This window comes from Vipera ursinii (assembly GCF_947247035.1).
Source record: "Vipera ursinii genome assembly, chromosome: 6".
NCBI classification, from domain to species: Eukaryota; Metazoa; Chordata; class Lepidosauria; order Squamata; family Viperidae; genus Vipera; species Vipera ursinii.
In genome coordinates this window covers 49,762,193-49,776,479 of record NC_139515.1, presented here as the reverse complement: position 1 = coordinate 49,776,479, position 14,287 = coordinate 49,762,193, and the positions used below count along the sequence as shown (strand labels likewise).

General features: G+C 35.8%; 1 protein-coding gene across 1 annotated transcript in view; it reads right to left on the bottom strand.

The window, feature by feature from the left end:
* Window positions 1–14,287, bottom strand: part of TMTC2 (transmembrane O-mannosyltransferase targeting cadherins 2) — a 217,662-nt gene that overhangs the window by 30,648 nt on the left and 172,727 nt on the right. Inside the window, exons 9-11 of the mRNA XM_083365136.1 lie at window positions 7,691–7,772; window positions 1,925–2,039; window positions 470–533 (exon numbers count right to left, since the gene is read on the bottom strand). Coding sequence (XP_083221262.1) covers window positions 470–533; window positions 1,925–2,039; window positions 7,691–7,772 — 261 coding nt within the window. The remainder of the gene's footprint in view (window positions 1–469; window positions 534–1,924; window positions 2,040–7,690; window positions 7,773–14,287) is intronic.

Below are 14,287 nucleotides of genomic sequence, written 5' to 3'. Positions count from 1 at the left end.
TTAATGCCTCTCCTCATGCACACTGCCAAATTCTTCAGGAAATCTTCCGGAGTAGATTTGAGGTGTGCGGATCATGTTGGGGACAGTCAAAAATGTATCTGTCAAACCTTTTACTTTTGTGATCATCTCATTCCAGAAAGGAACAACTGATAAGGAAACAGTTTCACCATCACTTTTTGAAATGAGAAAAGGTAGCCTCGGTGTCACTTCACAATGTGATAAAGAACCCAGATTTTAAAAGTACAAATAAAAGGGGGAAAAGCATCCATATACAATTGCTTTATCAACATAATTATCTACAATAATTAGTTGATAAATGTTAAGGTTTATTAGAGTGCTGCTGTGGGTTACTTTTAAAAATGCTTACAGACCAAAGCATTATTATAATAATTCTTTGGAATGTATTGATTTTCTCTCTGTTATAACTCTCAAGATATCTATAATGTATTTTCTTTAAGAAAGTACTTACATTAGGTCTTAGCTCAGCTGCCATTTTGTAATATTTTTCAGCTGCTTCATTGAGACTAGCTTGTCTATTGAGAGAAGAAAAAATCAGCAAGTTCAGTGAAATTTAATCTGGTACTGGAAAGTGAAAAATTAATTGAATCATTAACATTGTTAAAATACATTTTCAGCTACTGATATGATGTGAATGGTTAACTTTAAATGTATTTTAAATAATGAAATTGATATTACAAAGTCAGAATTAGTATCAACAAACATTTTACTCTATATATACAATTATAAATTAGCTTGTAAACAATTTTAATTCACGTCTTAGCTTTTAAAATTGGAATTTAAATCCCACTATAATACTAATTATTAAAGTTAAAAATGCTGTTCCAAATTTCAGATATAGCAAACTACAGTAGTTTAATATATCTAAACCAGCAATGAAGCAAAGGGATAGAAATGTTTCCAGGGGTTATGCTTGCTTTAGAAGCTTTGTCATTTATTTGTAAAGAGCCATTGAATTGAATGACACCATAATTCTATATAGCTGAATAGATTAGCCTATGCGTCTGTGGCAACCGTGTGCAAACAAGTCAATGCAGAAAGCACTGTGTTCACTTTAGAAAGAAAAGCACACACACACCAAATGAGCCTGAGGAAGGAATGCTTGTTGATGCTCTTGAACAGATACAAAAAGTATCTATTTTGGTTAATTTACAGCTTTCACACATTAAAAAAGCAAGCTCAAGAGATTGAGTTGAATAAGTAATTCAGAGATGATATGATCAACGACAAAAAAAATGGCCACCTGTTCTTGCTGATGGTTAACATTCATTTTGCTTGGTTGCAATGTTTACTTGTTTTGCACTGCATTCACTTATTTCAACACAGTGAAACAATCAATGCATGATGCAATGAAGGGCTGGTTGCAGAACCTGATGCTGATTAGACTTAAAAGGAGCAACCTGTACAAAATCTCCCAACTGGTTTCTGTGCATAAGGAAAGACTAAAACTTAGTACCTGAATCACTATACCACCCAAAGTTGTGGTACCAATTGTTGGTTCTAAAATTGAGAGTTGGCTTCAAATCTCTTCTATACTTGTTTTCTTCATTTGCTATATTCATTTATCAGGAAAAAGAAAACTCTGCTGATTTTAAAATATAAAGTGAATGGAATGTAGTAGTAATCACTTTCTGTGCTATGTAAGCATTAGACTCTGTACAGCCTCAATAAAAATGGCAAAGGAAATAACGGCAAAATTGGCACAGGATTCCAGTGTGAATTGTCTTCATTAATCAGATCTAGCCATAATTTTAAAAAGCAGGATGTACACAATGTATACAAGCATGAAGCTGAGAAATGCCATGTGATCTTCTGTTTTCATTCTGGAAAAACTGTATGCATATTAATGTTAATTCTATGCAGTAAAATATTGATGGTGATACTGAAGACAATGAAATAAAAAGACCTAAGCATATGAGCCGCATTGAACACAACATCAAACTCTGTATTATCCAACTCAGCTGCTTTCTTGGCCATCTCTGCTGCTTCCATCAAGCGAGACTCTTCTAACAGAAACTGGCCTGAAAAACAGATATTAATAATTATAGCAAAAATCACACTTTAACATTGACAGGGTTACATGTACATAATATTACTGTATGAATGATAGTTTCCATAAATAAAGACTGTTTTTGCTGATTCTTCCTTCCCCCTTTCTAATTGTCAAATATGCTCCAAAAAAGCATCAGCATAGGATACTGCAAAAACAAGAGTAAATTTGGGTTTAAAAAGACAACCTTATTCTAAATTCTATTCAGGGAAACCTCTGCGGAAGCAAAGAAACTTCTATTAACAGAACAAAAAAATGCAGTACAATTCTTTAATTTGCAAGTGGTTGTAACTTAAATGTAAATTTTAGAACAACTGAACAAAACATTATACTTGTTGACAGGTTAGAGGGCAGCAATTAATTACTGATTAATTTTAATTTGGTTGTAGTGTTTCTTTTCAAAGCATTACAAAATATGCCAAAATGCTCTCAGCAATCTAAGATCATTCTGATCCAGTTATACTTACAATAAGAGAACAATCTGCATTGTGAATTATTAACTGCATGCTATGTTAACCAAAATGAACTAAAAAGAAAATTAAAAACATTAACAAAGAAAAACTCTGCAGGTTCAGCTAGAGAACAAGCTACATGATCAGTAAATTATATCAAGTGAGTGCATAATTACAGTAATTTAATGCAAATAATCAATTTTATTATAAAACAGAAATATTACATGCTTTGCAATTATTAGGAAAATGTACTTGAAATCTCAGCAGTTGTTAATAGAAAGAGTGTTATTTGGCAGAATTTTTTTGTCATTGTTTCTTGTCTGTTGCAGTATACTAAAAAGAATCAAATCTCATAGGTAAATACAAGTTTTAAAAGATATTTCTTGACCTTATCCTACAATACATACAGTTAGTCCTTGATTTATGATCACAGTTGGGAACAGAATTTCCATTGCTAAGCAAAGTGATTGTTAAGTGAGTTGCACTTGATTTTTTGCCAGAAGTTATTAAGTAAATCACACTGTGAATCTGGCTTCCCCAATGACTATGCTTATAGGGAACCAGCTGGGAAGGTCATAAATGATGATCACATGACCCCAGGATGCTGCAACCATTGTAAATATGTGGTTTATCAAGCACCTGAATTTGATCACATGATTGTGGGAATGCTACGACAGTCATGAGTGCGAGGACCAGTCATGCCACTTTTTCCAGTAGTGTTGTAACTTTAAACATTCAATAAACAAATGGCTGTAAATCAAGGATTATCTGTATAAGCATCCATGAACATATTGAATCATACTAAACAATCTGGGCATATATTGTGAACAGTGGCATTACTGCCAAATGTTTCAAAACTATTATCAAGCTACAGAATCAGACAAAATCAGCAGCAGAAACATGGAAACCAGTGGTCCTTTATCAAAGTAACAACCTCTCATAAGAGGAGCTCCGTAAGAATGTTATTCAGATAATGCACGGCAGCAACTTGGAATACTAGAAAAAGGAAACAGGCCACCTATACAATATTTTCCAACAAAATGGATACATACACAGCTTTAACAAAAAGTGCCTGACCATACAACCCAATGTAGCACAACCAATACAAGCTATAAAAAAGATAATATTGCCATACGTCAAAAACCTATCAGAAATAACCAACAAATTATTACACCCATATAGCATTATTTAGCATTATTGCAGCACACCAACCAACTAAAGCCCTTCAAAGCATCCTAAGTTAGGGGTGTCAAACTCGCTGTGTCATGTGACGTATTGCAACGTATCACAACTTTTACCCTCTTGCCGGAGCTGGAGTGGGCGTGGCTTCCACGTGACACATCCAGCCTGTGGGCCGGGAGTTTGACACCCCTGTCCTAAGTAAAAGTAAAGACCCAGTAATCCAAGAATAAAAAAAACAGATGCAATCTATAACATACAGAATAAGGATTATAACAGTCACTATGTAGGATAGACAGGCAGAAGACTATATCTACAAACACCAAGTAACAGTCAGGAGATACTATGAAAATTTACAACACATGGACAGACTCAACCATAGTTTCAACTGAGAAACTGAAAGCATCCTAGATCAAGCTAAATACCAACCACTAAGGAATTCCTGGAAGCTTGACATTCAGACAAATCAACTATCAACAGACACAGACATAAATCACATTTACATACCATTTAAAAGAAACAATTTTTAAAAATTAAGAAGGAAACAAAAAGGACAGAATACATCTTTTCCAGTAGCCTATATTTAGATAAGCAGTGATCAATCCCAGAATTAACATGAGATAACCAACTGAGCAGTAAATAACAGCTTAATCAAGATATTACCAAGGAAACCCCCCCCCCACAAAACTGGCAGGGTGTTCTGTTCCCCCCCTCCGGGGTACAAACAGACAGACAAGCAGGCACAACTAGCAAGGGTTAATTCCTCAGGCTTTAGTAATTGCCTTCTGATAAGGCCTTGACAGCAAAATATAAACAGTCAGCCAAAATAGGCTCGTTACCTCAAGCGTCCCCTGGAATGTGATAACTTCCAAACAATTACTCAAAATGAGTCCAAGCAAACAAGCAAAAGTACAGAAGCGTTGTCAAGAATTCAAGCCAGGGTTTCAAATAGGTAGTAAATCCGACAGAATTCCAAAGATGTGACCAGAAGTTGATTAAATTATTGTTTGTCACAAAGTCCTGAGAGCAGTCACACCCCCTTTTGTACCTTGTGGGGTGTGGCTCAGTGACTCAGCTAATCCCTGACCCTCCTACTCTTCCTACGCTGCTGTAAACGCTTGGCTCTACGCCATTCTCGGGGATCTAGCCATGATTCATCTCTGCTATGCTCCATCTGCTGCAGCTGTTCTGGCTCACTCCCAGCCTAGCTAATCACAGGCTGCTCCTGTCGGCCTTCAGATGGAGACACAGGCTTTGCCAGAGGGGAGGGTCACGGAGAGGGAGGCCTTGCCAGTTCCTCCCCATCATCCTCAGAGTCCTCTTCCTCGGGTAGGACAGGCTCAGGGGTCAGGGCCACAACATAGGGCAAGCAAACCACACACTCTCACACTGATGTTATTATCTGGGTAATGTAACATCTGCATGATCCAATGCAGTTTATCCAGTCCCCCTTGCATACTGCACACAAATGTAACAGAGTAGAAACACATTCAGGACCAACACATATGTATATTCTGTAATTAGCATTTCAAACACACACATGCACACTCATACAGAATAACACATATGTGCTGATTAAAATTTAGTGGCCTAAGGACACGGCCACTATGGACATTTGGAGGATGGCTCTCATCTTCCATGTCCAGTTTCGCATTGCTAGGGGGTCCTAAAAGGACCGAAAAGTCACCCCAGAGAAGCGACCAGCAAGAAGGGGCTTTTGCAGAAATGCAGGGAAGCCGCAACTCTCCTGTTAGTGCCTGGCCATAGCAACATGGCTGGCCACTAGGCTGCAGACAGCCAAAGTCACACTTACCACCAGGCAACATTTAAGCAGCGTGGAAGAGACCGGGTAAGATCTACCTCTCTTATACTCTAACCTTCTTATTTCCACCTAAATAAGCTGCTAAGCACCTTCCCCCCTGTGGAGAGGGAGGGGGATTTTAACCCTCCCTTCAGAAACCGTGGCGATTGAACTTACAGGGGAGATTTAAAAAGAAGAAATGTTGAAAAAAGCAGATATTAAAGAGAAGAGAAAGGATGTATTAAATGCTGAAATGGGAGAAATGTTGGCTACTGAATTTGCAGTATGTGGAAATCATAATGAAAACAAGAATATTATATTATACTATTAATCTGTTGATATGGAAATGTGATAGATAAGATGTGTATCTAGATTATTAAATATTGAAGAGAACTGTGATAAAGGGAAGAGGGGTCACTCAGAAATATGGAAATGAGAAATTTCAAACATTTAACTTTAATATTAATGCAAAATTAAAGCTGGGAAAATTTATAAGATGATTGATGCTTTAAAGATGGAATGTTAAAATAAATAAAATATATAAAAGTATTGACAAATGTAAGAAAACCACTAAATAACTGATGGACAGAATAAGAAGTATATTAATTTAGATAAGAGACAATATGTATTAAAGGAAAAAAGAGAGGAAATATTGGCTACAACAAATTGGAGATTTGTAATAACATATACTTATACAAAATGGAACTATTGTAACCCAGACACCATGTTGCTTTTAAATGATACAATTATAATATTGGAAAATCAATTAAAAATTATAATAAATAAATAAATAAAATTTAGTGGCCTAAATTCTAATTGTCTAACTCTAAACATTCTTCCATAATAGTTATGCCAGGGCAAATGTTCATCCATTTGTCCTTGCAAGGGAATTAATTTTAAAGAGCTTTCAATTATAAATGAAACCTGATAGTTGTATACAAAACATTTATTTATTTATTTTTATTAGTTTTATTCATTTATAACATAAAATGTGAGAATACAAAAGTAAATAGTAGTGGACAACAGTAAAAAAGGGGAAAACAAAAAAGATGTGAAGAAAGGGAGGGGAAGAAACAAAAGATATTGACTTCCGACTCTCTCTGTTGCCGTAAAAACAGACATTAAAATCAAATTTAAACTTTTTACATTTCTATGGTAGTATGCACTAGCCATGTCTGTATCAGCAAATCAGTCTAATCGGTAAAAAACAAAATCATAATATTATTTTTTTCCAAGTAGAAACAAAAATACTTATGTTCTTTTCTTTTATCAGCACAGTCAATTTGGCCACCACTGCTAATTCCATCAACTTTTGTAACCATTCATCCATGTTAGGAATCGAGGCAGTTGTATCAGAACTCTTCAGTTAACTTAAAATAAAGTCTTCAATTTATTTCAAGCTTAAAATAAGGTATTTCAAGTTCAAAACATTTCAAATTAAAAATGTAATTGTATATAAAACAATTTTAATTTGAAATGTTTTCAGCTTGAAATACCTTATTTTGACATTGAAATAAACTGAAGATTTTGTTTTAACTTTACTGAAGAGTTCTGATACTATTATGTCCTTACTCTAAATGCTTTTAGTTTAAAGTGGTTTCATTTTGAGATTAAGACTCTTCCAGCATCATCAGAATAGTATAAAGAGCATGTGGAGTAAGGCTGAAACTATCAATAAATTATACGTTTTAGCTTGAAAATATCTTTAAAGCTCAAAACATGTCTTGAAATGTTCTACACGGCCCTACAGCTATTCACTATACTTTCAAAAAGGTTTCTCTTGGGTTTTATCTTGCAGCATACTGGAAAAGTATAAGAGTCTTACAAAACACTTTTCTATACATAATAAAAATTAATTAGTAAAAGCAACGCACTTAAATATCATGCACTTCACAAAGAAAAGTTTATAATTAATATTGCTCACAAATCAATTTTTTTGAGATGTCAAAGTCCCATTTATATGCTTATATGGGTTACTGATGAAGGATGACAACTGATATCTCCTTGGGAATTGATGGCTATGCCACTGGCTGTATAGGCCCCAGTGAATTATTCAGTAGTAAGGTAGCTTTACTTCTTCCTTCAAATAATACTCTGCCAGTACTTTAAAATAAAAAATCCACAATTATTCATAAAGAATTTTGTACAATAAAATAGAATGTAAAGGAAAACATTTATTAGCTAACTTACCATAATGCATATAACAGTTTCCCTTCATAGGATCCAGCTGAATTGCTTTTAAGAAATATTTTTCTGCCTCTCTCTTGCGACCCTTAAGAAAGAAAAAGCAAAAACAGATATTTGACACCGGCTTACAACTACTTATGATAAGCAAAGACCTACAACTGAGAAACTGAAACATTAATTTTACAGAATTAATGAACTAGCATAGTCCTACTAGAACACAAATCTCACTCTGTTTTCTTCTGTTTAAATTATATACTTTCTATCACTACAAATAATTTTGATTATTTTTATGCCAGTGAGCGGTGGCTCAGTGGGTTAGGATGCTGAGCTTGTCGATCAGAAGGTCGGCAGTTTGGTGGGTCGAATTCTGAGTGCCGCGTAACAGAGTGAGCGCCTGTTACTCGTCCCAGCTTCTGCCAACCTAGCAGTTCGAAAGCACGTAAAAATGCAACCTGGAAAGGTAACAGCGTTCCATGCGCCTTTGGCATCTAGTCATGCCAGCCACATGACCACGGAGATGTCCTCAGACAAGCGATGGCTCTTCGGCTTTGAAATGGAGATGAGCACCGGCCCCTAGAGTCGGAAACGACTAGCACACATGTGCAGGGGAACCTTTACCTTTACTTTAATAAGAGAAAAACAAAAATAGACAACTTAGTATGTTCAAGGATCAAGAACATTTCCTTGATATACTTGATATACAATTTGTAACTAGAGCAAGGCCAAAGGAAACTAGATGACGAACTAGAACTATATTTCACACCACTTCAATCTACAACAGAAATAGGGTTGATGTGAGTTCCCCCCCCTTGTGGGAGTCACAGATCCTGAGATTAAAAAAAGGTGAGAAGTCTGTATCTTCTTTCTCATCAGGAACTGTTTGACTCTTCCACGTTAGTGTGTGAGCATTTCCTGGGGAATGTGTAGAGCAGAGGTCCCCAACCTCCGGTCTACAGACAGGTACCAGGCTGTGGCATGCCAGCAACTGGTCCACACAAACAAGCAAAGCTCCATTTGTGGGATGTAGGCAGCACACAAAACCACACACTCACCAGTCTATGGAAAAACATTTTTCCACGGAACCGATCCCTGGTGCCCAAAAAGGTTGGGGACCTGGTGTAGAGTAAAACAACATTTCTATATAACTTCAGCTTAGCTCAAATAATTTCTATTTACTGATGGATCAAAAGATGGAGGTTAGTAAGTAGAATGTACACCTCACTGCATTCCCAATTCTGTACATGATGCAAGCAGAATTTCTAATTGTAACTATAGAACTTTCTATTGATATGATTTCTCAGCAACAAATGGTGAAAACCTGAAGCTGACTATCCATATTGTATAACTATGTATGGAGATCATATGCACAAACTTAAAACAAGACCTTATTCATATGGACAGAAGAGAAAACTTGAACTGAGTAATGATTTGAATCACACAGAGAGGACCAGTCTCCCCGCAAAGCAGTCTATAAGCAAACTTCTGCATGGCATAGCTGTCTGCCAGTCAATGCCTTCTCACAGATGACATATCGAGTTTTAAGATTGCATTGAGTACAACCAATATTTATATATTTTAATTATAAGTGAAATATAAGACATTCATACAATGTTTAAAAAATGACAACAATGAACAAGAGGAAAAAAAAACTAGGTCTCTTGGCAAAACTACAAGACTAATTTGGATTATAGGATAAACAGAGAACATTAAAAATCAGAGCAGAGCATTCAAGTTATCATCCTCTTCTGGCAAAAGTTTCATGTCACAAAACATTCATCTGAAGGTCATCAAAACTGCGGTCTGAGACTGGAACACATTGCTAATCCTGACTGAATTAACATTTACATCTATTATGTCATGCTCTGAAACAGAAGAACACTATTAGTCTTAGACAGTTAATTATCATGTCTCATTGCACACTCAGGTTTTTTTCTATTTCAGGAGGGGAGAGAATTCACTGGAGTTCTTCCTTGCCCATTATGCTTCAGCCTTCAGAATTATCTCCATGAAACCAATAGCAATCCCAAATATTTTCCATTCAACTAGTATGTTATAATTGTTTTCTCAAAATAGTCTGCTTAAAACTGTTTTCAATTTCAATTTGTAAAGTTTTATTCCCTGTGAAAAGAAGCTTCCCCTTTTCTGCTTCTTGTCATAGTGTTTAGGATTACTGTATATTTCCAACTTCATTTTGGGTTATTATTGTGATAGTACTAAAGACGCAATGGAGTACTTTTTTCTGACGTGCATCATTCTATGCTTTGAAAGTAGGTAAGTGAAAATATATGTTATTTATCTGAACATTTTTTTATCTGTATCATTACCCCAAATAGCTCTGTGTAACATTTATAGCCCAAGTAAAATGACAGTCCCTGATCTTAAGATGACATTTTAAGGAACATAGTGTTCAAGGGGAAAATAAAAAAGGAACGGAGGCAGAAAAAAAATGCTTAGATACTAATTGCTACACTTAAGTGCTTTAATTTTACATTTTGACAAGAAAGTCAAAAGCAGTCTCTTCTATCCTCTGTCTGTAAAAGGATAAGGAATGGTTCTGAAAAACGGGAGGAAGGGCTGCCAGCAATATAATGATCAGATAAGCGGGGCAAGAAACTAATTTGAGAAAACGTCTCAAACAAGCGCTTCTCTAGCTTACACAAAAGTGAAGCTAAGAGAAAGCACATTCAGACTTGCAAGACTCTATTATTTTATTTATTTGTATCCCACCTTTATTATTTTTACAAATGGCCCAAGGCCGCAAACATCTTCCCATGATAACCACCCTTGTTGTTGTGGGAAGATGTTCGCTGCCTTGACTTATTTGTAACTCAAATAATGTGGTGAGGTGGTTTGGGCTGAGAGTGAGTGACCCAGCTGGCTTTCATGGCTCAAGCAGGACTCACCTATTTGGCATTGGTTTCTTAATCTGGACCACCTTATAGGATTGATGTTACTTGTAATATTATGTGGAAGTGAGCTTAGGAGACCAGGCAAGATCTGCTGCCTGGGAAATGTCAGATAAGAGGGATAGTGGGTGGAACAAGGGGCTCAAGAGGGACCCTTCCTAGATTATTGGGCTCTAAAGGTGACAGAGGTAGAATTGTTCTTTCAGACTAGCAATATTCTAATTAGGTAATTTTACAATGAATTAAAATTAGCTTATCTGGCTGTGTTTCCTGTCTGATCTATCTAGTAAGGATGACCCTATCTCATTTCCAACATGGTTGAAAATAATTTGGCAGTGTTTCTGAACTTGTTTAAATGCTGCTCCTGAAGATTGTTTAGTAGTTACAGCTGATCCACAATATCATGGTTTATGAAGTGTCTGGTATGTTGAAATATGCTAATATAATATTGTAGCTCTATGAGCTGCACTGGCTGCTAATGAGATTCTGGATAGAATTCAGGTTGCTGGTTATCACTTGTAAAGTCCGTCATAGCATAGGAATTTGTTATTTGAGAGAGAGCCAATTTTTTATCATTTTTGCCTGTCTGGTAAGATTGGTGAGAATAGGTGTGGTAGATTCTCTTGATTAAACAATGTCATCTATAAAGACTTAGAAAGCACAAATTCTCTGTCATGGGACCTGCCTTCTCCAATTGTTATCCCCTCAGGGATCCATATGGCTTACATTTATTGAAATTCTGAAAATCCCTGAAAATCTGTCTGTTCTCTCAGATTTTAGGGTATTGTTGCATATGGTGCACATTCTCTTGTCTGGGTTTTTTTTGTTTGTTTTTTTGTTTTTATTATTATTTTAAATATTTATTTAAATATATTTATTTTAAATATATGCTGCACAGGGTAGTTTGGGCCTATAAATTGTATGCATACATACATGCATAGATACGAGGGCAATTCTGAAATAAACCTCCATTTGGTTATCAATGACAGACACTCTCAAATACAAGGTTTGAAATTCTTTAATAGTAGGTGCACGGTGCCAAATCTGGGCTCTGGAGGGGGGGAATCAAAAACATCCCAACGGAACTGCTTCAAAAGTTCTTGGGTTTGTCTAACAGTCGCAGGCGAGCATTATCGTGAACCAAAACCACACCAGAAATCAGCATGCCCCAATGCTTGTTACGGATGTGTGTGAGTTTTTATAATGTTTCACAGTAAACTTCTGAATTAATGGTCGATAGTGACATCTGTTCACAAAATGCTTTTTTAATATAACAAGAAAAGGTTCCTGTGATTAAATACAAATTAGTTTACACATTTATTTTCCTCTGCAATATCTCTTGCTAATTCTATCTTAATAATTGTAATGAAGATACCATCCATCTTTTTATCTTCTCACCTTTATTTATTTATTTTATTTATTTAATTTAATTTCTATACCGCCCTTCTCCCGAAGGACTCGGGGCGGTGTACAGGGCAATAAAAATACAATATACAAAAGTTAAAAATAAGATTAAATAGAACTAGCCCATTACAATAAATAATTAAAAATACTAAATAAAATACCCCAAACCCATTAGACCAGGCCGGCTTGTTCAAATAGGTAAGTTTTCAGACCACGGCGGAAAGAGCGAAGGTCAGGAGCCATCCTTTACCATCCACCTTTTTACCTTCTTATCTTTACTACCCATCTTTTTACTCCATTCCAGTTCAGATTCAACTACCCTTTGTAGTTATTTGACTACAGGTAAGGAAATAGACATTTCTTTTTCTTTACTTCCAAGCAAGCATTGGAAGCATTTATATGATTCTAATAGAAAAGGATGACAGATTCTAGAAAAGGAATCTAAAGTTTAACTCTTTATCTCCTGTTATGGCCTTGATTACAACCACAGGTTCCTTGTCTGAATGCTGCATTTAAAGGTTTGGACAAATTGATATTTCAAATACAAGCAATTGGGAATGAAGGAGGAAGGGTCAGGATATATTTCTACTGTTTCATGATTGGATCCCTACAAGTATATATGTGTGTGTATATTGATCTAAGGCAGAGGTCCCCCACCCCCGGTCTGTGGACCAGTACCAGGCTGCGGTATGCTAGCAACCAGGCGACACAAACAAGCAAAGCCCCATCCATGACATGCAGGCAGCACACAAAACCACACCCCCTCCTGTCTGCGGAAAAACTTCTCTCTATATAACCAGTCCCTTGTGCCCAAAAGGTTGGGGACCTCTGATCTAAGGTATTAATGGGCATGGTTAATATAGTAAAACCAGTTTTGAATAATCTTCTTATAAAAATCCACATATGCTTCCAGGTAATTATTAGTACCTTTTTAAAATCTAATTCAATTTATAACAAAATGTTTTTCACTTTTAAAAAAACCATCTTTTCAGGCAAACTAGACACATATATAGACAGGATTAAGCCTAAGTGTGACAGCTGCATTTTAAAATGTGTTCTGCCAAAATAGCCTTGAGGCAAGCAGGCAAGCAGGCATGTGTGTGTGAATCCACGTGCACGTGCACGCACACACACACACACACACACACAGAGAGTCCTATTGCTCCAAATATCTACTAGATTAAAAAAAAATCTGAATCCAGAGATGATACTTATATTGTTTTGTTTGTGGTCTCCTCCTAAGATCCTATATGAGAATTGTTAGTATCAATATATATGTATTTGTGCTTAAACGGCTGTTTGTGTGTATATGTGTGTCTGAAACATTTAGATAAATGAAGTGCCACTCATATTTAACAGGAAACCAACATCACACTGATATTATACATGGGTAACTTTGGTTCTTTGAAACATGTCTGGACTATAGCCTTCCTCAAATATTTATCAGAAAAAAATGATGGGGTTATTTTTTCTGATCCCATGTTAAAATTTCTCCTTTGCCAGAAATAGTTTATAATGAGGATGTAATTAGCTGGATCTAATCCTGTGCAAAATTGTAATTAGGTTCAGATAACAAAGAGGAGTGGAAAGAGAGAAGAGTGAGGGGGAAGACTCTGCTGCCTTATAGAAAAATGCATTAAAAAAAGCAAGACTTAGTTTCAGCTACTGAACTAATGAGTTAAAGGAATGTTTTTAAATAAACTAAAAGCAATGGATATAATTATTGCAATAGTTTCTTTATGGCCAAAATATACCTTTTTAAGTAATGGAAAGGTCACAACAGCCCAGGAGATATCTTAATTGTGACTAAAATCTTTTGTTAAAAATTGGTGATAGCCTTACTTACAGGCATCCAAAACCAGCTTCCAAAAATAGATTTTTTAAAGACCCAATCAGGGAAGAAAAAAGAGTTTTTCCTTTCATTCATGCTCTAATCCCATAATTATAACTTCCCTGGAAGCTTCAATTTGTTTTGTTTTTTAAAAAAAGATAATGAGGTCAAATGCAAAGAAGCATTAAGTGTCAGGTATAGTTATCCCCAAACATACAATCTGAGCACTGGTATTTGTAACAGTCATCTACAATTACACACAGACAGTATATGAAGTCATGATTTAAAAGGTATAAAAAGAAACAAAATCACCATCATAGGAAACTTGTCACTCCTCTGGCATTTAACAGGGTAGATGTAAAATAGGCAATAGGTAATAAATAATATGTCAGTCTCTTCAGAAAACCAACAGTCTTATGGCATCTTCTAGATTAGGGGTGTCAAACTGCCAGCTCGCGG